Source organism: Chamaea fasciata, unplaced genomic scaffold (assembly GCF_029207755.1).
Source record: "Chamaea fasciata isolate MVZ Bird 193981 ecotype frontalis unplaced genomic scaffold, bChaFas1.0.hap1 SCAF_3, whole genome shotgun sequence".
NCBI classification, from domain to species: Eukaryota; Metazoa; Chordata; class Aves; order Passeriformes; family Sylviidae; genus Chamaea; species Chamaea fasciata.
The window spans coordinates 84,106,973-84,134,758 of NW_027094088.1; the positions used below are offsets into that span (position 1 = coordinate 84,106,973).

The 27,786-nt window shown below is 37.2% G+C and overlaps 1 protein-coding gene across 14 annotated transcripts in view; it reads right to left on the reverse strand.

Annotated features, from left to right (window-relative positions):
* Positions 1–3,603: 3,603 nt before the first annotated feature.
* RIMS1 (regulating synaptic membrane exocytosis 1) overlaps positions 3,604–27,786 on the reverse strand; it is a 302,331-nt gene continuing 278,148 nt past the window's right edge. For 13 of the 14 annotated variants that reach the window (XM_066179696.1, XM_066179691.1, XM_066179694.1 and 10 more), the window contains 5 exons: positions 12,394–12,535; positions 10,159–10,271; positions 7,714–7,815; positions 6,884–7,023; positions 3,604–6,494 (listed from right to left, as the gene is read on the reverse strand). In XM_066179696.1, the coding sequence (XP_066035793.1) occupies positions 6,276–6,494; positions 6,884–7,023; positions 7,714–7,815; positions 10,159–10,271; positions 12,394–12,535 (716 nt within the window). In that variant the 3' untranslated portion in view covers positions 3,604–6,275. Of the gene's footprint in view, positions 6,495–6,883; positions 7,024–7,713; positions 7,816–10,158; positions 10,272–12,393; positions 12,536–20,615; positions 20,767–27,786 lie in introns of those variants that run through there. The other variant, XM_066179698.1, reaches the window with a different exon arrangement.

Here is a 27,786-nt window from a genome sequence, read left to right on the forward strand (position 1 = left end):
CCCCAGGGCCACCCGGCCTGTTACAGCCCAGAGCCCTGCTCTGCGGCTGCACTTCTGAAGCGGGGTTTCCAGAAGATGCCAGCTTTTGCTCTTAGTTGCTAAGGCGTTTGCATTACGAAAATAAAAAATGAGGGGGCTCATCCACGAGGCAGGCGATGTCCTCCTGTCACAGATAGAGGCTGTCACCTGTGCCGTTGCTGCACGGATCGTTGCCTCCTTGAAAGGCAGACGAAGCCCTGTGCTTTGCATAGCTGGAATGGGTGGCTGGCCTCCTGCTTTACGTGTTGTCACCAGAAGATCCTTGCCACACTGTGTGCACTATGTGTGTCAGGCACCTTTTGTCACAAAAGCACTTTGGGTTCAGCGTTATTGAAATCAGTGGCCAAGTTCTACGTTCTACAGCACAAAGCAAAGAGAGTCCGTAAAAATGCACAGTGTGCATGAGATACATGGGGGGGGGGGGGGAATTTTGGAATTAAACCAGCCTCAAGACCAGCCGTGTACAAACTGAAGAGCAGTCCCAGTCCTCCTCTGACTTCCTCCATTCACTCTCACTCTCTGAAGAATGAGTGTTGTTAAATGCAACAGCTATTCTTTGGAGACAACAAGATTCAGCTCTGAGCTGCTATCACACACACACACACACACACACAAAAAGATGAGAGAACAAGACTAAGATGAGTGGTGGTGTTTTGAGGGTGCAGGGCAGATACCCACCTGAAGAACAAAGAGAAGGTTAAGCCCTGCCATGGAGACATCTCCCTCTCCTTCACATTTTTGGGTTTGTTTTGCAGAAGTATGATTTAAGAATGGCATAACAGACATCTAACAAAGAAGCCCTCATGTATAGTGGAGCTGAAGGATTATATGGATAGCACAGCAGCGATGTCTGGCGCAGCTGGAATTTAAATTCTGTTTTGAGTTCTCCAACAAAAGAAAATTTGACATGTTTCTTCCCTTTGTGTTTCATGCACATGTTGAATACAAAAGGCCTGAGGGTTGCATTATTTGTGTTTTAATATTAATGGTTTAAGAATCCTGGTCTGTTCCACCCATATGCTTGGGGATCAAGTGAGCTGTTGGTAGCATTGGAGCAGAACAACTGAAAGATGAGTCCAGGCACCAAACTACACTAAACTTTGCCTCACAGTTTTGCAAGTGCAATGATCAGGGAAAGGGCAAGAGCGGGGAATAAGACAATTTCTTACATTTTCTAGAAGAGCAGATACTGTACTTCAGCTGTCTCACAAATCTCAGGGCCTTTTTCCTACCAGGTAGGAAAAGAGAAGCAAAAAAGAAGCAAAAGAGGTCAACAAGCCACTCTCAAGCTGCCTGTGAGAAGCTTGTTAATGCTTCCTATTCCCAGCAATTACAGACTTTATGTGCCTTTTGAGACTAGGTACAGAGCAACTCAAAAGATTATTTGTGCCATCAACTTACTTCTTTTGTCATGGTTAACTCCAAGAGAGTCACCTGTCAGAAAGTAAAACAGAATCACAGAATCAACTAGGCTGGAAAAGACCTTTGAGATCATCAAGTCCAGCCTAGGACCTAACACCACCTTATCAACTAACAGTGCACAGTATCTTTTTGACAAGCCCTACTGTTTCTGATACCGAAGTAATGAAGTTGGGCCAAATCCCTTGACCCTTCAGGAAGATGTGCACTGCATCTATAAGGCTTCAAGGAGTGGTCACTTCTTTTTAGAGCTGTCAGTCAAAAAGACAGGGGCCAAGCAATTATGCCAGAAGTTTTTCCCTGGGTCTCCCTTTTTTAGTCCCCCCAGGATGAACAGAGGCACCATTTCTGTTCCTTCCTTCCTCCCTCTCCATGCTCCCCAAGCTTCTGCTCTGCTTTCCATGGGGACCTGTTTGTGACTTACTGGTTTACCCATCACAGAGCACCTAACTTCTTTAACATAATACATAAAGCTTTATCAAAGCTGATGCAAGAAACTCTCTTCCACAATGTAGAATTTGAGAATAAATATACCCACCTTTACATCCCCTTGAAGTTAAGCTCACAGGCAGTGCACATGTCATACCATCAACAGAGAAACAAGTGGGGGCATGCTGTATGTGAAAACTGCCCCATTAGAAAAAGCTGCCTCTAGCACTGGCTGCTAACAGACATCCAGTCCTTCTGACCTGGTATGAGAGATACCTGGGGACTCATTCCAAATCCAGATGTTCTCTGTCTGGTTCAGGGCTGCATTCTCAGGCCTTCAAAATCCTACGAAAGTATTTTACATGTCTTTTTTACATTTATTTTTTATTGTAATTGCCATTATTTTTCTTGGTTTTCCATTCCTATGCACTCAAGGGTTGCTCACTTAGTCTCAGACCTGTCTGTTACTCTGGAAGAAATGCATCTCTTTCTAAAACTGGATGATGATGTTCATGGGCTCTGTCTTTTGCTGCAGCTTTAACAGACAACAGCCCAAGTATAGTGCTGCTACTGGCTTTGGCTTCTAACAGACTTTGCTTAGAAACTAATGTTTAGAAAACATTTCCCTCCAAGCCATCTCTCACTCTCTGAATTAGACAGCATCAGATCTTTTTTTGTTCTTACATATTAGTGTAATATTGCTATTTTTCCCTCTGTGTGGACACTCTTTCTGCAGGATACAAATACAGTTATCAAACAAACTTAAAAAAAAACTTTTTAGTATATACTCTAACATTTAATTGAATTGCTATTTTACAGTATTTGCTGAATTTGAAAATCTTAATTTTTTGTTTAAATTGCATTTACAAGAGTTCTTAGAATATCTAGGATTGTCTTACTGTGCTCTGTATGAGCTTGTTCTAGATGGAATTATTATTCTGCCTTCTATATTCAGTGGTCTAGCATGGACATGGGCGTCTTGGTTCTGTGGAGACTTGCTGCAATGAAGCAGCCTAGGCCAGTCAGACCAGACAACTGGAGGATGCTGGAAATTCAGAGGTGATAGTGCTGCTGTACTTCCTGAAGAGTAGAAGTCTGGAACATGAGACATCTTCTCTATAAAAAACTCTTTGTATAGGCTTTGGCACAAACTAAAAAATATTCAGCATCTTGTTTTGTTAAGGCAGTACTGCATTCTTAAGGGAAAACCAAGAGGGAACTTCAGCTGATTTATTTATGTATTATAATTCCAACACTCAGCAATGAGTCTTTAAAAGGCAGCAGTCCCTGGGAAAGGAGTCCAGCACACAACTTGTCTGACCTAGCACGCTCTACTGCCTCATTCCTGAAATCTTGGCATTTATGATTCTTGTTCATCATAAACACCATAAACGAAATAGTTTAGCATGTTCTTTTGCTGCCATATTTTCTGTCCTCTAGGGGGAGATCAGAAATGCTGGACTTCATTTGTTTCTCAGGATCAGAAAGGAAAAGATATCCTAGTACTGGACACAATGTTCAAAGTAATGAGATAAAAAAAGTTGAGGGCTTTTTGCAGCAGCATGAAAAATTCTGTATTTAAACAGATCACTCCCACCACACAGAATAACATGCCTTTTTCTTTTTTTCAGAGATTTCCCATGTTTAATTAGTCATTTTTTTCAGTATCTTAACCATGTTTTCAGTTAAATAAAGTAATAAACAAAAGTGTTCAAAGTGAGGCAATACTGTCTTTATGTTATTTTTAAATTGTGATCAGATATCTGTGGGACATGGAAAACTAAAAAAAAAAAAGAAGTACATAATCTTTGCTTCTCTAGCAAAATTTTAGTGCCAAATTCTGCTCTCAGGTAAATTTCTATAAAGCATTGTTCATAACAGCATCACAATACAAGGGCACGTCCATGGGTTTAAAAAGTGCCCAAGGTCAGTAGTTATTCTCGTATCTTCAAGGCTCAGCAGACATCAAGAGGAGCCCTGGTGCTTGACTTGTATCACCCTGCTGCCCTACTACAAGCAGCCACAGCATCATTCCTCTCCAACAAACTGATTTGATTTCAACAGATAATAATTTGGCTATTTTTTTTTTTTTTAAACTTCAATTTGCTTGCTTCAACAAATGAGAGCACAATTTGGCTTCTCAGGGAAAAGGAAGCCAACCAAACATGACTTTCACCAGGCCTCAGTTTTTGGCCCCAGATTTCAACATACACTATTACAGCAATCAAAAGAACCATAGAAATTACTTATTTTACTGTTCCTTAACACATATCACACAGTCCTGCAGCAAGCAGAATCACAGATGAACCTCAGGACATACAGAGAGCACAACTACTACACTGGACATGAAAAGGAAATTTTATTAAACATGTTTACATAACATGAGTTGGAAGTTCATTTAAAAGCACAGGGGAGTGTTAAGACAAGTGGTCAAAATAGAAAGATACTATCGAATTATAGCTAGTTAGTTTTTGGCCACTAAGACAGAACAGGATCTAGTAGTAGTGCACCAATGCTTGAGTTCTTCCTGCTCAGCAGGTCGAGCAGTAACCAATCTGTGCCCTATGGAAAGATGGGCAGAATAATTCCCATGTGTTAAGTAATAATAAATAGTTCACTTGGTGCAGGCAGTATGTCTATGAATTAAAACCTAGTGTGTACACAGTTTCTACATGTGTTACAGCCCCACAGTAGGAATCTACACCAAAATAGTTATTAGAAGGAATTTGGTCCGTACTACATCACGTTTTCCATAGGGTAAAAAATAAAGTCCATCTATAGACATTTAGCACCAGACCCACAGACCTAGCCTGGCTAAAACCTGCAAAATGTCTATAAGAAAAATGGATGGCTTAGATTTCTTGGTTACTTCAGTATAGTAATTACGAGCAAACTGTACAAGTACATGCAACATACAAGCTGGCCTATGTGGAACTAACATACATTATTAAATAACCTTTTTCATCTCTTTTTACAAAACGTGCATGCAGCTTTGAACAGTTCCAAGTCATGCTGCTCTATTTGTGTGATCACAAAATTGAATGGCCTGTAAAAGGAGGGGAAACATATCAATGCACCTGCAGGAATCTGCAGTTTTTTCGCACATTTACAGAATATCACAAGGGATTTCAAGGCCAAAAAGAACTCAAATGAATAAAAAGCAAATTGAAATTTGATTTTTTTTCTCCAAAAAGTAAGATATTTTGCGTTAAAAAATCAAGCCTTGTGCTTGCATCAATCTCAAAGAAATGTAAACTAAAATTTGATAAAAACATTAGTAAGTGCAGAATATTTCAACTGGAATTTCCAGTGAAACATTGAACAACTCATACCATGCTCTATCCAGGGCAGACAGGTGCGTCTGAAGCGACACACATCAGAGAAGCCTGGGTACAGCTGAAAGTGTCATATGCTCAATTCATTCCTGGTCAACATTTTGGGAAGTCAAATATACATTTATACACAGAAACATAAGTATTTCCTCTCCATTTCTAGGAGGAAAATTGCATTACCAGTAACATATTCAATGTCAAAATTAAGACTAAAGCTGCTTTATACCAGTCCCCAGCAGTAGTTGCAGAATTCTTCAAAATTCTTCCATGCAAAACATCATAAACAGAAAAGTTATTTTTTTTATATATATATAATGCAAACATGTCTGCTTTTTACAAAGAAAAAGTGGCACTGTGATGATTTTTATTTTTAAGAATATAACTTAGATTGGTCATTTGTTCTGGGTTCCCATGTGAAAGACTTGTAAGTACCAGAACTGAGAAACGATTTGAACTCACTGGAATTGTAACTGTGGCTGTTGAACACTTTAACGATGCTTACAGAGATATGCTTCAGCCCTTTTTTGTTTGGTTTAGAAAAAGAAAGGAAGGGTCTCTGTTAGCATTGTGAGGACTTCTACAAAACTAGCAGAATCATGTGGCAAAAAACTAGTGGAAGTGACAAGTACAGAAAAACTGCTGAAACACCAGGAAGGTAACACTGCTTGAGGGCTCTCTCAAAATGTGAAAAATACAACATTGTTAACAGAGTGAGAGCTTCCAGTTTGGGTCATCTTTGACTTAGGTCGAATCTAAAGGTCCCTCTCTTTATTCTTTTTCCTTTCTTTCTTTTTTTTTTTTTTTTTAATTTTTTAAATTTTTTTAATATTTTTTAACATTATAAGCATCAGTGATAGCTGCTAATAGATTAGCTGTTTGTGATATACCTTTGTTCTGTCAACTTAAGCCATCTCTCAACAGACAGACATATGTTTGGATAACTACTACAAGCAAAAACGCAAGTGATTGTCTCTCTCCAACAGTGTTTCTTGATCATGTAAATATCTGGTTCCAATTGTTATCCTGGGTGATGTTTTGAATAGACAGCACCTGCTACTATGATCTAATGCAGGGAGGCCCAGTTGAACTTTCCAGGGATGACTGGGAAGCCCTGCGTGTCAGGGGAGTCAATGTTGGATCCACAAGCGATGAAGGTGGAAATAATTTATACCAGCCTATTACCACACTGGATAGATCCAGTTCCTCCAGAAGGATCTGGGCAACTCCCATGAAGCATTTGTGGTCCATTCGGCCATAGTCTCCCCAAACTATTACCTGGAAAAACATAAAGTTAAGGTTCATGATTGTCCCTGAATCCATGGTTATATAGGGTTATATACTTAAACCCATACTTATGTATGTTCTCTCTTGCTATTATATGTGTCAGCATAAGGAAAATGTTATTTTCAAGAGTGAATGACTGCTTCCCTTTCACAGGAAAACCTCATGGCAGGACAGGAGCAATGTCAACAGTAGAGAAATGTTTAATGCAATAAGACGTTTTGCAAGTCTGAAACCACAAGCCACAAAGATGTCTTTAATGGCATTTATCAAATTAAGTGCTTAGTGAGTTGGAATGGATTTACACATACTGGTTAAATTTAAGTAAACATGCAAGTGATTCCCCATATGACAGCCTAAAATGGGATTAAGAAGAAACTGACCTGAAGGACTTTACCCTGTGGACTTTCCTCAAAAACCAGTGTCTGTTGGTACAGAGGATCAAGTGTCTTCCTTGCAATTCTTGTCTTCTTCTTAGCTATGCATGCTCCATTTTCCAATAAATACACTTTGACATACGGAGCTGCAAACAGAACATCAAGAATGTTATGTTTGGACTTACAGTGCACATCTGAAATGGAGGATAAATGCCTTAAAAGGAAGCAGAGTAGAAAGACACTGACACATGTTATTTTCATTTTATCTTTGAAATTGTATAATCTGAATGCAATTATATTCATAAAACAGATGACACAGCCCACAAGAAATCAATTTGATTTTTATTGACTTTGAATGTAATGATCTAAGATGTTACTAACAACAATTATATTTCATGTCTGTCATTTTAAAAACATTTTCTTTTTCCAGGAATTAGCTGTCACTGACAGCTATTCTGGAGTCTCTATAAATGCTTAGGGGTCAGAAATAGTTCAAAGCAAAAGGAATATTTAAAACTATGCCACTCCAATGACACAGAAGTGAACTGCTCTCTCATCTCTAGCTCCTAAGGAGATTGCAAAGTACCATTTTCACTAAATGTTATCTAAAAGAACTGTTCCAGGTGTTACAGTAATAAGCAGTGGTTGGCGTATTGATTCAAAATCTCCTCTAATAATTGTTTCTATAAATAACTAGAACATCAACAAATGTCCTTATAAAATGATACAATACTATTACAATATACATTATGCAAATTGTTGACATTGACAGTTACACTAGCATAAGCTGCTGCCTTCTTGAAGCATTGCTGTGTGCAGGTTTTTTTTTTCCATACCTGGGGTAGATTTGGAGCCAGGTTTTTGTGTGAGGCCACGGGCTCTAATGACTTCTACTTCTAACTGGCCTTTTTTATCCACCATTCCAATCTGGATGTCACCTGAGAGGAAGAAGAAAGAAGCCCACATTCTAGAGAAGCAGTACAGTGCAGGAGATAAGGTATAAGAGTGAGAAAGACTAGTTTGATATTATTCTTCTGCATTACTGTGCTTGTTACATCTCCTGATGATGCCTTTAGCTTCTCCATCCTTAAATAAGGACTAAATAATATATACTTAGGGAGCATGGTGCCCTCTTTTGGTATACAGTTCATACCAGCTAAAAAGAGGTATTTTTTCTTCAAAAGTCTCCACCAAGCACAAAGATTACAATTTTTCCATTTTTTCAATATTCCACACACATTTTTGGTGTGACTAAAACTGCCCCCCAAAAAAGAAACTGCTTCCATTTCTAAATAGTCAAACTTGTTTCCTTGCCTGAGTTTTGACAAATGACATTTCCTGCAGAAAAAGGAAACTGCGTACTCTGAATTCAAGCACTGTTCTGACCTAGATCAATAAAACACAAGAGCAGTAAACTGTGTGCTGATGCTCAAAACATTTTATCTCTATGCTTTCATATATCATGGAATCAGCTGAGTGGAAATCTAACTTAGATCAAAATAGATTAAAATAGCCATTTAGAATAAAGATGCACAGTATGACATAAGCAGCTACTTGACACTTGAGCAAATAAATGAACTACATCCATGAAACACATGAGTATGTATACATTTGATATGTAAGCTCTGCTTGTCTAAAAAAACCATATTCACAAATCAATGATTCTGAACTGTAGTATTTGTGGTCTGGATTTAGAGAAACAACTTTTTAAAATTGATTGGGCATGAGATTTTCACATGTTTCTATAACAGCACACTATAGCAGTGTTTATACCTTGGTATGTGAGGTATGACAGAAAAGCAACAAAGATTTTTTTTATCAATTAAACTTTGCTTGAATAAACACAGCCGTGTTTTGCACTTAAAATAGTTCGGAGGAAAATTCCAACAAGCCTTTTTTAGAGCACATCTCTCTATTGCATATCCAAAACAAAACATGCAACAGGTAACCAGAAGGGGGAGCCATAATCCAGACATTGTCAAATCGTCACTAGTGAAAGGATACCACAGAGCAGGTCTCCTAAAAATTGTTAAAAAACACAGTGGAGTGACTTTTGGGGACCAAAACTTGAGCCTACAATAGATAAAGTTCTAAAAAAAAGTCAAACATTTTATTCAAGTTATCTACAGAAAAATCTTTAGTCACAAAACAAGATTAAAATAAAGAAACGGAAGAAATGTAGACCCTTATATGCATACCAATAAAGCCATTTAGATATTAATTGGACAAATAATCTCACTAATAAATTTGCATCCAAAAATAATAAAAATTTAATTTAACAAGTTTGATGTTTAAGAATGCTTTAGTAGCAGTAATTTGGATTTTTACAGCAAGTTTTGCTTTAGAGGGTCCTCAGAGCATTCTCATGATAGTTTTCCTTCTGTTTATGAGCTGGGAAGGGAACACTGTCTTTTGCAATTTTTTTTTCCGTTTCTCTCTCCTTCTTCAGATGTGTCTCGGTAGCCCTTCCTAAAGCTGGTTTTCTCAAGACAGTTGTATTGAAGCATTGGCCATTTATAATTTCCAGCAGGAGAAGTATTATTACAGTAGTGGATCAAGGACTGCTCAATTAGCATCCTAAAGCATGTATAAGAACTGCCCATATATAAGCAAAAAAACCCCCAAAAAACCCCAACCCCAAATCTTTCCAAAGATACACATTTCTCAACTCTTGCACTCCTTATACAACTCATACTTTGTTCATAAACAAGCTTCAGCTGATGCTGTAAAGGAAATTATAGACTGGTCCGGAAAATAGAGAAGATCACAGCCCCCAACAGCTGTAGAAAAGCTGTGTCTCTTGTGTGTCTCTTGTGACAAGCACTGGCTTTATTCAGTGACCGATTATTGGGCATTGCAAATGTTTCCAGAAGTTTCACTTTCTGGAGTTAGATGAACTAAGTTTGGAAAAGGGCAGTTTGGCCAGAAACCCTCTGTCACATCCAATATAATCTGTGTCAGGTAAATACAAACTCTGAAGAGTTGAGGTTTTGCAGCGAGCTACGATTGGAAAAGCCACAATAATTTTATGTGGGAAGTGAAACCCCTATCTTCAAATTGCAAATAAGATTAGCCAATATCTCAAATGGAGCAAATACTTTTTCTCAGCCCACTTTGGATGCTGCCATGGTAGGAACACCAGTGACTGCAGATAGGACCTTCATGTTGACAATGAAGGAAGATACTTGATAAAAGTTCTTTTTGGTGCTGTAGTCTGGTAGTGTGTGCATTAGCTAATTGTCTTATTATTCATTTAACAGAGGAGGACATATCATTCTTACCCATGGCAGGGGTTGCTAGTGTTTGGCGGCCTACTAACTGTGCAGGTCCCAGTCCATCGAGGAAATCACTGAACTGACTGTCAGCGCCCAGCCGTACTCCCGGAAATATTAAGCTGAAACAAAATAGAAGCTGGTTAAGCATAAGAATAGGATTAATTTCTGTCATCCTACTGCATTTACCTCAAAAGTACTACTGATACAAAGCAAGCAGCTCAGGATGCACAACCACAAATCATTGTGCAGTGTCAGGAATGATATGTCTCCCATGAAGCCCTAAGCCGTGTAGAGAAATTCTGCACATCAGCTCGAAGTAGTCCATAAAATATGTGTTCCTAAGGAGGTGTCCAGGAGCAGTGAAGAGTCTGATAGGTAAATAGACTAAGAATGACCTTGTATGAGAAAACATAAAAAGCTTAATAAAATTTAGTAGCCTGTTCTTCATTAGTGAGTGTGTGATTTACATAGATTCAAACCCCATCTGTTTTTATCAGTTAGAACAAACAGGGAAAACAGATGTATACACTAAATTAATCTGATTTCTGCAGCTGTTTAATGAAGAAGTACACTGGTAGGTAGTAGCAGTAGTGGTGATTAGAACTAAACCCAACACCAATCTCTAGCTAAAATATTCTGGCAGACAAATCTGGATCTACAGTTGCTACCCACCCCTCTCTCACAACACAAACTGAACTGTAACACATCAGCACAGAATATACGGAAACATTCAAGGCCAGGTTAGACAGGATTTTGAGCAACCTGGTCTAGCTGAAGATAGCCCTGCCCAGGGCAGGGGGTTAGACTAGATGACCTTTACAGGTCCCTTCCAACTCAAACTATTCTATGATGCTATAATGTGTACTTTGCCAAGCTGCTTTCTTTTATTCCATAGTGTCCACTTTTTAAAAAATAGATATACAGTCTCCAAACAATAACTAAAGAAAGAAACAGAGACAGAAAGAGTGATCTATGGTGGGAAGACTCAGCTTTGACTTCCTAAAACAATTATGAAAAACTAAAGAACAGACTCTGACCCAAGTCTAGACAAATTTCCCAGCAGCCCAGCCACCAGTCTGTATCTTCTTCTTCCTCAAAGGAAACTCCCTATTAGACTGCAAAGACAATAAAAAACCTCCTAATAAAACAAAAAAATCTGGTGTTAAAAGCTTTGATTTCTGCACATCAGGCTTGTGTGCTTCCGCCATTCAATTCATAGTTCTTTGCAAACCCAGTTCCATGCCTGCATAAACTTATTGACTGTCTGTGACTGAAGCTGGTCAGAAAATATCATAGAATCATAGAATAGCCTGAGATGGAAGGGACCCACAAGGATCATCTAACTCTGACTCCTGGCCCTGCACAGGACAGCCCTAAAAATCTCACCAAGTGCCTGACAGTGTTGTCCAAAGACTTAAACTCTGTCAGGCTTGATGCTGTGACCACTCTCTCAAAACTTCTTTTTTTTTTAAACGGGGAAAAACTTTTTCTAGCATCTAACCTAAATCTCCCGATTCAGCTTCATGCCATTTGCTTGGCACCTTTGCTCAGCATTTTTCTTTAGAAAACTCTTTATTTTCCAAAAGATAAGCTTTTTCACAGAAATTTAGGTTTTTTTCTTTTAAAATATGGTTTCTTTAGATGGAGGAGGAAAAGAATCTTAAGGTGTCCAGCTCAACACCAAGATATGATCTGCTTCTCACTCCAGTGGCACTTTCCTTTCACTCTTGTCTCTGCTATGAGAAGATTTTGCTTGTTTCATTGGCCTGATGGGGCAGCTGGGTTCTGGGTTTACAGCTCTTAATAAGAGATTTGGAACAACTCCAAAATTAAACTTTCTTTGTATATAGTATTACTGAACATAGTTTCATATCACAGGGATTCACATACAACACCTGAAGTTTAACTCTGAGGTAATCCAAACATATCTCAAAGAAAAAGTATCCCTGTGTTTTGCTTTGAATAATGCAGTCTTAATTTAGTTGTCTTTTGATGAACAAAACGCCTCAATGGTTGGCAGGGAAAATAAGAATTCTTGAGAAGTTCTGTCTCAATTTCAATTTCCATGAAATTTGCATTACATACTTAAATAGTTCACTTTTTCAAATGTTTCAAGAGGAAGAATCTTTACACACAGCTATCTCCTTCAGCTAGAGGTTTGGACATCCCAAGTAATGGGAAAGAAACTTATACTACATTAGAAACTTCTCCTACATTACTGATATTTCTTTTGCCACTTACTTGCCCTCGGAGCTATAACTATTTATGCTGCCATCAGTGGATTCTCGACTTGGCTGTCGAACCATACGACTTCTCATCTCTGCTGCCATTCCTGTTTCTGTGCTTCTCTGTATCGTGCTCTTTAGCTTCTTGCTGCCAGCCTCTGAAAGCAGAGAGAAAGAAGCAACACTTAGAATTACTTACAGCAAAGCCTTCCCTTGCAGTTTTTACCCGAGAACAGTGATCTGACTTGGTCATTATTATTTACTAACATAAAAAGACTATTCTGATTGAAGAAGCAATCTCTCTTCCTCAGTTGCAAACTGGAAATGACTTCTCTTTAAAAGGCTGCAACCTGAAAATCTTCATTAGGGCAAACCGTTGGAAATTAAGTGTTTTGTTAATAGCCTTTACACAGCTGGAATGTAGTAGACAGGTTGTGATACTATCTATTAACCACATACTTGGTAATGTGCCTCTAGCCACCTTGCTAGGTTGGGTGACTGCAAAAGAAGATACAATTCTCACAGAAAATAAAAAAAAGGGGAAAAATCCTTCATGCATTCCACAGAAAAATGTTAAATACTAAGATACTTAGTATCGAGAATATAAATAATGTCTTTTGACTTGGCAAAATTTTCTCACCACAAAATGTCTTCAAAGTAAACAGTGAACTTTACAGAACATATGATCTCAGCAGTTTGGAAACAGAAATAACTCTTGGGGAATTTGTTTGGGAAACCACAGAATAGTAAGCTGGATATGACCACCTGGTCCAACCTCCCCACTTCCTACAGCCTATTGCATAGGATTGTGTCCGGGCAGTTCTTGAATATCTCCAGTGAGGAGACTCCACAACCTCTCTGGGCAGTCAGAGTCTAGGCTTGCAACTGTAAGATTAGAAAGTAATGTAAGTATTTTGAAATTGCTTAAAGACTTCATCCATTTGATAAAGCTTCTATCCCATGTCCTTTAAAATGCAATCTGATTTTCACCTGGGCGTTTTCATGTTTCCCTTGTGCAAGAAAAGGTTACAGTCCTTTACAGGTTCTCATATTATGGCTGATCTAGAGTGAATTCTGCTGTCACATGGCAGAAATTATACTTCTAGATGATGACAGTTGTTCTCAATGATCTGTAAATTTCTTCCACCAAAGCCTCCGTGTGGTGTAGTAACGTGTTATCTTCAAATTCAACATCCTGGTCTTTTTCATTTAGCTCAAAATAGGTACCCAAAGTTCAATGGGTAACATCACTTTCTCTCAGAAAGTAACAGATTCGACAAAGTTTCATGTAAGTAATACTAAAACATTCTTCTGCATTTCCCCCTTCATTTCAATGCTCCTTTATTCACCTCTGGAAAGTCTGCATGCATCTTTTTCATGGTCTGCTCAAGAAAACTGCTGAAAAAGCAAGTATTTCTTCCATCTCCAACTGCTGTGGAGACTGAATTGCTCTGAAAAAATTTCCACCTTCCAGTTTCACAGGAACATTGTTGATGTTTGAAACGGAGGGATCTTGACAGATCTTATTCATCACAATAAAACTTAAGACTTCTGTACCCGCACACAGGCTGCCCATTCTCCAGGGTGTTTAAACATGCTGTAGAGATCAGCTGGCCTTTGCTTTTTGGGTCTGCAGAGCTGGTGGAGGGCAAGGAGAAATCATACCATACAGCTATCAGAGTAACCTGTTTGAAGCTCTCAGGGAAACAGAAAACATGGCCAAAGTGCAAGAATTAGTATATTGGGCTTAGAGGAGTGAAAGGGGCAGAGGTTTCCCTCTTTAGCTTTTTCAACCCAAATGCTTCTGAGTGGAAGAGATCAGCTGCTTCCACAGATTCTTTCCTCCCTTCTGAGGCAAACAGCTCTGAGGTTTTCCTGTGGCCCATTACAGTTCATCCACATTGCCAGTCCTTGCTCAGCTGAAAATACATTATCCCATGCTGCTAAATGTGAGGTAGAGGAGGGTAGGCAAGGTACACCAGGCAGAGCAGGCTCCACTCTTACACAGTGCAGGTGGCTGTGGAAGGGATTTGCTGGAGCTTCAGTGACTCTCTATGTAGAAACCCAAACGCTACATTTGGTCCTGAACATTCTCATTAAAAACTGAGGGTGTGTTCAGCATATCAATGCTGATAGGCAGGATGAGCCTCAAAAGCAACTCAAAAAGCACCTAAGAAGTACAGAGTTGCTTCAAAGCAGGATTTTCACATTTCCTGTAGGTATGCATTTTCCACCCATATTTTTTTCTCAATCTCACTCTCTTTCTCTCTCTCTCTCTTTCCCCAGGACCTGTCTGAAAGTGTCTGTCTCCATCTGCTTCTACAAAGCACATGAGATTATGTGGTTTACCCCCTGCCTGCATTTCCAGAGTCAGCCAGATCAGGCAGCATGACCTGGAGGATATAACAGGCTAGAGCCTGAAATGTGTTTAGCTGAATAGCGTTTCTTGTGAGTATTCTGGGCTCAGGAAAAGTAAATGAGGAGACTCTAGAGGTAGCTACAAGACCATCATGGTCTTGGCACAAATCGTTAAAGCTGTGTTGTTCCCAATGACCTGGACAACATGGTGGGTGCTGAAATTTAGCAATGAAAGCCAGGTTGTTGAGACAGATAATGAATATAGTCATAATCACTCTAAAAAATATCCATTGATTAAATGAAGAAAATTAGTATTTCAGCTTTGAGCCACAGTAAAGATTGAAAATAGCAGGTGGATTTTTTTTTAAAGTAATGTTACATTGTCATGGATAACATTGGTATTGCTGTTTAAACACACTTCTTTGCTCCACAGATTTGAAAAGCGCAGACCATGAAGTAGGAATCCTTGTGCATGGCCAGAAGCAAGCCTAAAACCTTGTGTCACTGAGCTGCAAGTACCAGATTGTCTTTTTCCAAGTACTTTTCAAGTCACTGCTCTGTCATACAGTGCCAGATTCTACTTTTTTCTCTTTTCTTATTAGCATTTTTTTTTCCAGGTTGAAGAATCAAAAGCATTCTTTTGCCTCCTCTTATAACCACTATTAATACCCACAACATTTCCCAGGAAGACTAGAGTCCTCCAATTTATATACTGTTATAACCTCAGTCTTAATATTCTGAAGTACAATCAGAAATATAACAGCAACCCAACAGAAACACAACAAGAGTTTTATGGCATAGAGAAAATTGCTTTTGCCCACGGATAAGAATCAAAATACTTGTTGCACAGGTTTTGGAAGTTTTAACCTAGGTCACTTATGGATCTCATACCTTACATGATATAATACATTATTTTTCCAATTTTAACACAAAAAGTCAAGAGATAGTTTATCTGCTCCTGTAAACTTCTCAGCAAAACCTAGTTCTGTGAGGGAGGGAGGTGCTTAGCATGCAGATGCGTTGAGAACTGCTTCTATTTCTAAAGGTGCCTTGCTAAAATGAACTCACTCTGTGGTACAATTCCAGTCCTGCCTTGACTGCACAATGAAATAACGGATCCAAAAAACTACCAGTTTTTTCCCTGTTATTAATAATACTTCTTTTAGAAAACTTTCATTTTCATCTTGTATTACTTTTAATCTAACAGCTCGGCATATATCTTAGGAATGCTGTCCTTACATGAATAATACAGGTTCATAAAATATTCAAGTTCAATATCTATGCTATGACATACTGAGAAGATGCTTTTCTGCTCTTGTCAGGGTGTCTATGGGAGAATGCTTGATCCTGGTCCAGATTTTTATTAGTTTGATACATACAATTAAATTCTATAATACATTACAGTTATTTGCCTGCACTGTGTAAATTACACTATATTCATTGTGCAGACTGAGGATGTCTCTATATTGAATATCATTTAGATGTAAAATTTACTCCAAATGGTCTGTGAGCTTCTCTGCTGCATCAATTGTATAAGGATTTCTGCATGCAGGAATGCAGACTGATGTGCATAAATTACATGTAAACACCTGGCTTAACAGGTACAACGCTAGAGAAAAACTACGAAAAAGCAATTGTGATGAACATTTTTGCAGATTTAATAACTGATGGCAAAGCATCATAAAGCAGCCACCTGCAGCTACAAAATATACACAGCTTGTAAGTATTTTGCAATTAATCAACAGGCTTGTGATAGCAGTCCTGCTATAACAGGAGTGTGTGCAATGTGCTATTTCCATCTACTTATTATAAATATAGCCTATAGTGATTCCTGTTTGGTCTGACAAGAAACTGGTCTCTGATTTTGGTTTTCCCAGTAAAAGTAAAAGTAAGGTTGAAAAGATCGACACTTGAGTTGAGTAACCAAGCTCAGCAAAAAGTAAATATGCTATACTTTATATCTGCACAAAAGATCAAAGTTATGTGTTCCAAACCTCTGTACTTCCTAATCACTCTCAAGTCTAGGAGCCAGGAGCTATTGACAACAGAATTATAATGAGAAGGTCAATGATATTATCTAGAGATTTAAGATGGCCTACTACAGATACCTCAAAACTAGCTTTACATTCTAAAGGCATTCAGTTCAGAGAGGACAATGCCAGAAATTCCCCCCTCCTAGTCCCCCCACCACTTAGCAAAGACATGACTGCACATGGCATCACCATTGGCCTGGCTTTTCATCTGTGCTCTTTGTGGTGCCTGGAGGCAGTTACTACATTTTGCTCTTGTTTCAGTTCAGGAAGTCTGAAATGACAAAAGGAGCTGCTGGAGCAAAGCTTTCATCCAACCTGCCAAGATGCATATTACATGCCATTGGGTCAAGGCTAGGGAACATAAATGAATGTGCAAGGAAAAGAGCTTGGCAGCTTAGACAGTAGGACAGAATTAGAGACCACTGTGGGGCAGAAGACAATCCTGACATGACCCTCTCTGTGCTGCCTATGGGGAGAGGTGCCTTAAGTGAGTGTTGCCCAGAATCATACTTGAGGGCAACTAGTTGGTTAGCACCCAAAAAAGAAGCAAATTTACACACATGCAGCACCCGAGTATGTGAAAATTCATGACTGGTTCAAAAGAACACACCAGAGGACAAAGCATTCATCACTTCTAAATCCACTAATGAAAGGGATCATAACAAGTGTCATTGCATGGCTTAAGGGCAATTCATTTGCAGTATCAAGTATGCTCTTGCATCCAAAGAAAGCCTAAAAGGACTACAGCTCCAAGCCAAAGCTCTGACCAAAACCTGGCAGGACTGTGACCATACGGTTGGTTTGTGCACTGACTGTGTGAGACACCAACGAGATTATGCCAACTGGAACAGTGAGGGTCAACCTCAATTAAAAGATCTATTAAGAAAAAAAGTCAAGGGGCATATTTCCTTCTGGTCCTTTATGATATGTTATTGATTTTTACAACTTCAAATTTAGCTGCTTGGAGACTTGCTGGGTTACAACTTCTGCAGCATCCCCCTCACTTTGTATGTAGTGCGTTTAAACAACAACAAAATTTATTTACACATGAATTAACAAAGTGCCCCTTGGCTTATAGTCTTAAAACAGAGAGAGAGAGAGAAAAAAAAAAAGTAGTTCAAAGAACATTTTTTTAATATGTGTACATCTCTCAGATGAACTCAGCAGTAGACTGATCACTAAGACTGAAATTGTGTAGTGACTATATGGACAGAAGATAAATAGTAAAAAAATTGACATTTAAATACAAATTTCAGCAATTCAAGTTTCTAGAGTTTATATCATGCAATATTCCCCTGTATTTTCCGTTCTGTGCATTGTGCAATACTGTCCTGAATATAATGCTCTTTGTAAAAAGACATGAAATATTGCAGTAATTGTCTTTTAAGTGTTTCTTCCAAATATCATGCAATATATTCAAATAAAGGAAAATGCTGTTGATATTCTGCAGTGTTAGATCCTGAGGTTTAAAATCCAAATATAAACCATCATGTACTTCTTCCAATTTCTATTTATTAAAACAAATCTACAGACATAATTGATACTAGTATAAATTACAAAACCTTCTAGAAAGAATATTCACCTTTTCAGCTGGGACAATTCATTGAGAAGAAATTTTATCAGAAGTTTGGAATAAACTGCATCTCACAACTGTATTTATAGTCACAAACTCATCTGGAAAACACCTTCCACTCCCAGTAAATACTTTCAGATAATACATAAAAGATAATGCAATGAGTCCCTTAATACACACAATATATTTTTCTGACATATGTAGAACAAAGGAACAAAAAGCACCAATCCTAACAAAAAGAGACTTCACTGAATTGCTGTCAAGGGTTGTATCAATGCTTTGATAGCATTTTAAACAGTGTACAGCAAAATCTCACCTTTGGACTGTATTTTTCACTGAAAGTCAAACTTGCAGACTCAGACTCTTTTAGAGTTTTAGATTGTTTTAGACAGTTTTAGATTGCAAAATAACTTATCCAAGAGCTCCTAGTGACTTGCATGAAACTGAAGTAGCACCTTGAGAACAAATGACAGGAATAGGTCCATGCTCAAAACAAAAGCAAACAAGAAGTGGAATCACACCATTATTTACTACCTGACAGTGGTCTCAAAACCTTAAGCAACTGCTTTTACACATTGTATCTCCTTTAGATGTCTTAGACATATTTACTGAAAAAAATAAAAGAAGGAAAGTAGAAACAAGCATGTATTTTATATGTTTATCCTGATACTTACGATTTTTTCATGACAGGGAAGAAAACCTGTGTTTAACCAGGACACATGTATCTTAAGGCAAAGCAAGGATGTCTGGTCAGAAAAAGATCAGTTACAGCTTCCGAAATTACTTTATGAAGATTAATTGTTTTGTCCACATACTTGCAATGAAGAAAAAAGAGCCACTGTCTCTCAGCCAAAATGAGGCAATCAAAGATGATCTATAGCAATGAGTTTCTACTTCTGGGATTGTGCTAAGCACACTTTATATACATACAGAAAGGAAAGCATCTTAATTATCTTCTCCACACATATGTAAAGAGCTACATAAAACCAGAATATGTCAACGGTGCTGATAATAGCTACACGTGCCATGTTCTTCAGCTCCTAAAGCCTATTTCAATGAAATTCAATTAGTAAAACAAACGCATGTTTCCAACAAATTATTTACTATATAAACAGTTTATAAAATATCAAGCACTCACTTTCTCATATACTCGCAGCTTTTTTGTTGAATGGGAGGAGAAGATGAGATAGAGCAAAATAAGAAGCTCAAAAGAGCTGTAAGCACTTCAACAATAACACTTTTACATTAAAACACAGCCCTATATTACAACATTATTTATAACCAGCCAAGCCCTCTTGGAGAACTAACAAAAGGTACAGAGATAACATTACTCCAACGCAAGGGTGATGGGTACAGTTTGCAGTTAATACAGCAGGGGAAAATGAAATGCAGTGCAGAAAAAAAAAAAAAAAAAGGAGATTTTTCAGATAAACTAAACCAACATTTCATTTCATTAGGAACTTAAACATATTTAAGTAACTTGATGTCTTTTGTGGTTTTACGCAGCCATTACAATTGTAAATTTGAGATCTTTTAAGTAAGTCTTCACAATTACGAATAGTTCAGTATTTATTATTAAAAACATAATATGACAGTATGATTAATAAAAGAGAGTATTTTACAAGATGATACCACCAATACAACAATTTATAAGGCTTCACTAATAAAGAAATTCACTGCTACTGTGCGTCTTCAAAAAGTTTCCTGAGAACTATGTGCTGTACTTGATGGCAATCCGAAGTCTAATTATTTTAATAATCTCCAAAAAAATCTGTGAATTGAAACACTGTCAAAACCACTAGTGCTAAGGTATCCTCCAGTAAAAAAAAGTTACACGCCTTTTTATACAGTTGAAAAGTTTCTGAATAATAGCTCAATCCTAATACAATTTCACAGCATACTAATCAGGAGACATTACAGCTTCAGAAACAGTCCCTTCCTTTTTATTTCAATTACTAACCAGTGAAACAATCTGAAAAAGCTTTACCTTTTCAGTAGTTTGATTTGCTCCGACTGCAACTTTCAAGCTCTCTAAGCTTTATTTTACCACTACCAGCAACTTCTAGGTGAATATAACATTTCCCTTTAAAATGTTAATAACCTGCCTTTAAGAGATAATTTCTAATGTATCAGATCAACATAGTATCACACCGACTCTGTTTTTTCTTTAGTGACTGTAGCATTGCAAAGTTGTAACTTCAGACTACCATACATTGCTAAAGCAAGACTCATGAACAGGCTCATCACGGTAAAACACAGAAAATACAGGCTTACCTTTGGTTAAAGCAAAATTAAACACTCCCTATGATATAATCCTTAGCAAGCAGACAGCATCTAAAGCAGCTTTTATTTGTTTAAATAACTTGTGCAGTCTCTGGGTAGAATAAATCTTTGGGGTCCTGGCGTTGCCTCTCCCTCGTTATCCCGTAACCACTTGGCACCGCAGCACTGCGAGGAATGATCAAGTTGCTTCACTCACAAGTTCCTTTTACAACTGTGATTACTTTACAGGGCCTTGCAGTGAAAAAAGTACTGAACTACCTGCCAGCTAGCACTTTGTAATATATTGCTGAAAGGTTAAAAAATTCACTCAGCAGTGCATTTTCCAGTTATGTGCAAGCAGACAAGAGCACAAAATATTCTTAGCAACCTTGGCCAATGCATTTTTTAATGCTGCTGGTCAAAATTTGATGAGGATTCAGATAAATCCAGAATCACATTTCTCTGTCCTGGTGATTTTGACTCATTTTGCAAGAATTTTGGTACAAAACCACCTGAAACACTGCAGACCTGAGAAAACATAAAATTAGCATTAAATACTAAGTTACAGTTATGCAACAGAAAAGTCTAAATTATGTTACTGTCTTAGAAGGACTGAAGCACAGCAGAGTTAAAAAAGTTTCACTGCCTCTGAAATGCCCATGTGCATTCTGAGAACAGAACTTCATTTTTTTAGTTTCTCCTTTCATCTTTAAACTTCCTTTTGAGGAAACAGACTGCAGTATTTGTTTCTATGTCAAATTGTTCTGTTTCTCTAATACTCTATTCTGAATATGTATTATACTTTCATTTTGCAATTGTTTAAGAATCAATTAATTTAACAGACCTTTATCAACTGGCATTCAAAATTGTAGTAAACAATGTGCCTTCTCAGAGTGGTTAGACAGCAAGGGGAAAGGAAATTACTCAGCATTTGTCAAGCCAAAAGAAGAGAACTATTTCAAACAGAATTATAATAAGGAAAAAATTAAAACATGTGCAATCCAGTTCTGTAGATCTTCAAGTTATGGTAAAGCTCTGGTTATTTAAAATACCATAAAATAATTAAGGAGAAAAATGCCACAAATGAAACTGTTCATTTAAGCTAATAAACACATAACAGGATTTAAGATTGAAAATACTGCAGAAGTGACAAACTCAAAATCCTCCCCAGTAGGGATGCAGTTTATCTCATGTCGCTCCTATGCAGAAATGTCCATGCATTTTCATTGCTTAGGCACAGATTTCCTATTTAGTTAAATAGTTGTAGTTATCTTCTTGATAATTTTAGAAATGATGCTTAGAAGGTAATGTTGCCATTTTGAAAAATACATAGCTGTATGGTATGTAATTCTCTCATGATGTGTGTTAAATTAAAAAATAAACCAATAAAATATGATTAAATGGAAAGATTTATCTCAGTACAATATCATGGAATGAATGAAATGCTGGTGTTGGGAGCTGCTAATGTGTGCATGTCAGTCTCCCAAGACCTGTCTTCAGCTTGCACCTGGCAAAGGCTCCAGGACCTGCCTGTCACTTTGAGCAGTTTTACACAAAGCACTGCACTTGTGTCAAGTGTACAGAAGTTCCCTCCCACACAGGTTCTTGCTTAGGGAAACTCAACAGAGGTTTAAAGTTGAAATAAAAAAACACACAGAGGGAAAGCTCCACGGCTCAACAGCCTCTCGGAAAGCTCCTTAGGTCACAGCCATTCCTCCTTTATGCTCCTTCTCCTAGTCCCAGGAAAAATCATTCCAAATGTTTCTTATTTGTAGGGCCAAACCCCCTTTCCAGGATTAAAACTGTTTGACTTACTCTTCTGAATGTGGAACACAAAGGCTGACCAAAAACTTGGCTTGTTCTTCCACTCCTGAATCCTGAAATATTAATCTCAAACTCTCTACAAAGTAAATTTTTCTTGGTAGCCTCCAAAGAACCACACCTCAAACAAACTTTTATTTAAACAAATTTCTACAAATTTCTACAAATTTCTACAAATTTCTAAATTTCTACAAATTTAGACAAAATTTTGTATGTTTTTTTTGCAACCTTGTTTGCACTGCTGTCCCTTGTACCACCATCAGTGTTCACACTGAAGTTTCAGCTACAGTAAACTATAACCATGCTCTTTTTCAGCCAAAGTACCTGTGCTAATGTTTACTTTGCTTTTGAATTTCTTTTAAAATGCAACTACCTAATATTCCAAGCCAGCTAGGTTGTGACAACATACAGACATACCTCTCACCTTTGAGGTCAGCCCAGGTAATAACTTCCAGAAAAGAGGCTAAAAACTCAGGAGATGCTCTTTCTTTTGATCAATTAGAGTTCAAATCCAGTTAATAGTGGTCCTGGTGCAAAATGTATCTTTTGAAACAGCTTTTTATTCACAGTAGTATTTAAGACAGGAAAGCAGCGAGCGAGACAGTCACTTAATGTTTCCGTTTCCAAAGAGCACAGACTGGTTTGCATTAGTTACAGCCATCAGTGGGAAAAAACACCTATGCCTTGGGCAGCAGACCTGTGCTAGATAAACACTGCGTAACTCTAAGATATAATTGTTCCCCTTGTGTTTATATTATGGAAAGTGGACAACTGCACACAAAGACCAGGTTTAGAGATAGATTGTTCAGCCAAACTTCCCAAATGAGAGCTCCAGCATAACTCTGCTGTGAAATCCTAAGGTTTGCATCCAATATTGCTGGTTTATGTTCATTAACAAATACGCTCAGAGGAAAACACTACTGACAAGACATGAAAGTTCAGCTGTGCCACAGACAGACACCAGCATAAAAAACCTGTCACAGCATCAGTATTGCTTTGATATATGGGCAAGGTAGGGAGCAGTGTGAGACAGCAGGATCTTCCTGTAACTGCTTGCATTTTGTCATTGAAGACAATTACAGGTTATTTTTGCAGGTCTCTATGGCTGCTCATTTCTCATTCTCCCCAGCTCTCCTCTCTTGATTCCAAATCTTGCTTAGCAAGGAAGCACTTGCCTTTCTCAAAGGTGAAGCAGATGAGACAATAGTCAACAGGCAGGAGACAAAACGCACACCAATATAGGAAGAGTTGTTCTGTGATTTCCCTGGTAAGCTACACTAAATTTTACGACAAAGCAAGCTTTTTTTATTGTGACTGTTGGTTTGTTTTATAATAGATTTATCACATAAATAATCTGCTACAAACATGATAAAAAGCCAAGAGAAATATAAGGATAAGGGAGAATTAGCCATATATATTATGAAATAATATTTGAGAGCATCTGAATTATAGCCAATAAATATTAGCAGACAGTGAACGTTGATAAAATTTTAAAGTCCTTTCAAACACAAGGCAGAATGAGATGGGGGAAAAAAAAGAAGTGGTGCTAATATAGCCTATCTCTACTGAAAAAAACTGATTCCCTCCCAAAATTGTAGTTATTTCAGAAGTGAAAACAATTTCAAACTGCTGTGCCAACTAAAACAGAGCGTTATGTGAAATAAATATTTTAATGCAACCGTGCATGAGTACTAGTAAGTTTAAAGATCAAAGGCACTTGTCTTGAACTAATACAATATCCAGAACTGTTGTTCCATGTACACTACTAACAAAAAAATTACAATGCTAATTTCACTACTTCTGAACTATTTAACAGGCCATTTTCCTCCCTGTGTATTATTCAAAAGCAGAAACTAAGATTGAACATTAAATTTTCCTGCTGTATTGTTACAGAGGGCACTAACAAACCTATTATAGATGAAGAAATAACAACCATTTAATGATAAACTGGAAAATAAAACTTGCACATCAGCGTCAGCACCAAAGAAAATGATAAAGGACAGCAGAAAATTGCACAGCTTTGTAAAAAGGAAAATTTTCAAATCCACATTGTGATAACAAACATGAAAATCTGCAATAATCAATCAGCCAGTCTGAACCACAGATTTCAAATTCTGAATTTACTTGTGGATAGCACAGAAAAAGATGGCTCCCCAGAGTACAGAAAAAAATTAAAATATAATAAACAAGCCTTATTTTCATGGGCCTAGGCTTACTATTGGTTTAACAGAAACATGCCTCTTACAGTAACTTTAGACTCTATTACTCAAGCTGAGTACTACATCTTTCCAGGGATTTCAATATATATTAGCTCATGAATGAAGATCATAAAGTACAAAAGTAAAAGAAACTTGCCTTTCATAGCAGGATTGCACCATGGTGCTTGAATCTTGCAGAGCTAATGGTTTGAAGGTCAGGCTCTTTGGAACAGATGCATTAATCTCTTATTATCTCTACATTACACAAATTATTTCAGATAGTATTTTTTCTTGGAACCAACAGATAAGCCTTTATTTGCTGCCTAGGATTATTGTGATCATTAATGAGAGTGGTTCTTTTTGGGTGTGTTCAAAGTGTGAGAGGGTAGCTGCTATTTAGTACAGGTTGGTATAAAAATAGCAATGGCCAATTAAATAGCAGGGAAAAGTAAGACACATAAATTCCACACAGGTTAAGATGATGTTAAAATAAGGATTAAACACAATATATGCACAGAAAAAAAAAGATTCCTATGTACACACTGAATCAAAATCACATCCGTTAAAATCTAAGAACAGAGCAGAGTCTTGCTTTATTTTATACACAGTCTTTGTCTAAGGAAACATGCAGTTTTGTTATTATAACCTCTATAATAGGTCAGACTTTAAAACTCTATGTGTACAACAGAATCTGACAGAAGGTTTGAGATAAAACAACAAATAATAAAAATTGCATAAACCCTGGCTTGCTTATATAAAGCTGTAATTACTACCTTCCTGACTAAGTAAGGTTTGATAGGACATAATTCAATTATCTAATTAGTAGCCAACTTCTAATAAAATCACAATGAAAGATGACATCAAGAGCATGCAAATATCATAAACCAGAAATTTTGTGAAGCTACTTGATAAATTAAAAGAAATAGCTACTGCCAAGATAAGAACAATATAGAAGTGACTTTGAATAAACTTAAGTTTATCATACATAGATATTTTAATAACTATTTCGCAGCCTTTAAACCACTACAATTATATGTTATTAAACACACTATCTTTAGGTTGTGAAAAATATCAAAACTAGTATTCAGTTATTAGAAAAATAATATTTTTGAAAAAGAGTCTGCAATCACAAGATTTACCCTATCGATTAGTGACACAGCATTGAAGATAGGCAATGAAGATAATCTCCACTTTCTTTTGAAGTGAGTTTTAATCTGCATTTCAGTGGTAACAGAAGCCAATATCACTAAAAAATTACTCAAACCTAAAAATTAATTTACTTAATAATCTTCATACAATGTGCCTGATTGCAAATTGTTTTCAAAAGAATGTTTTTATTCATGATATCTCCTATTTTCCTCAGCTTCTAATGTATGTATTTAATTTTTAACAAGAACATACTGTAGCAGAAAATTGAAAGCACTTCTCTCAAGTCAGGATCTTGCAACATATAGACAGAAAATTTCTTAGAATAATTAATGTTTTTTTCCACTGAAATGTTTAAGTAAAATCAGTTTTTCTAACCCTTGCTCAGAGGTGGTCTTTCTCTGAAGACTGCATTATGTGTCATGCCACATTGGGAAAGAGGAAGATACCCAACGAAGACCAAAACTTTTTCAAAGGCCTTAACTTTTCTATGTATTTTTCTGCCATCCTCTACGGAACTTCGGGCTAAACAGAGTCATTGACTATAACAAACAAAATAGAAAAGCATGGGTTATTTGAAACAAATCTAAAGTGCATGGTGTTGTTAAATATTTTTGTTTCTCTATATCCAGAAGAAGTGGTTTTTCTTTTTTTTTTTTTTTCTTACATATTCACAAAAACATGCAGAATTTTCACCAAGTTCATCATGTGTAGATCTCCATGGGGCTATTCCCTGTGAAGCATACATAGCACTGGACCTCACCATCACAAGGATACTTAATACATCATATTTAAATAAAATTCCAATATTTTTGTAATGTGACATTATTTGTTTTAACAGTGAGGAAAATAAAACACTTCAGAAACCAAAGTTAACTTGCCCATAAACTCCTGCTCCAGCACAATGGTGCCTGAAAATTTGAAATATTTGCTACTAGGATATGATTTATATAAAAAAGTCCTATGTTTTTTATGTAACTCTCATCTGTGAGTTTACATTATGTTCTGTTCTATTCATCCCAACAACACAATAATAAAGCACCAACCCAGAATCATGGTGAAATTCTGGTCTGCTTTTCTTCAGAATTACAAAGGGAAAGAAGAATATCTTGTGTACACTTAAGTGATCTCTTATCATACTACCTTCTGATTCAGCAAGGCAGATAACCACAGTGTTTTCAGGTATTTTTTAAGGATAATTTTGACAGTGACAATAATTATTTTGGCAAGAAACCTAGCAATCGCAACGAAAATCTCTTGTAACAGGGAGTTCAGCACTGTGCCATCAAGTAGGATAACAAATGTCACCATGCTATTTTTCTGAAGTACAAAACATGAGTTAAAAGAACAGTCAAAGGGATGTGAGTATAAACATACACATTTGCAAGGCAACCCAGGGATGGATGACTATTTTAATTTAATTAATGAGCTGTTCACATATCCTATGCATTTCTTCCAGTTCTGAGTTCCCAGCTTAAAAGACTTTAGGATCTTCTTACAGTCAGGTCCTGACTCAGCTTGTGGTCAATATACCTTCTATAATATCACTAAAATACATCAACTAATCAGGTACTAATCAGTTGTTCGTTTAGCTAATTTTACACTGCAAGGAGTGATTTATGCTATTTACTTTTAAAGCGAGTAACCTCTAAAGAGTAATTAATTAAAATCTCCTAAATAGGAACATTCTTACTGGGAGGACACAAAAAATGGAGATGCTAAATGAAGCCAAGATTAAATGTATGCCTGGCCCACATTATACCCCAGCAGCACAGAGCTGAGCCCTACTTTATCATGTTTGGGCATCAAACACTATATTGCTTTCAGCCACAGATTCCAATTTCAAGAAAGCTAGCACTGTCCTGGTTGATATTGTAAACATTATTAAATATATTTAGTACGTGATATATAGACGCGCTTTAAAGTATGGAAATTTAATGTTCCACAGACTCTTTCCTTAAAACAATACCCCTGTCTAAAGATTACACACAAGTGGTTACACACATATACGCACACTA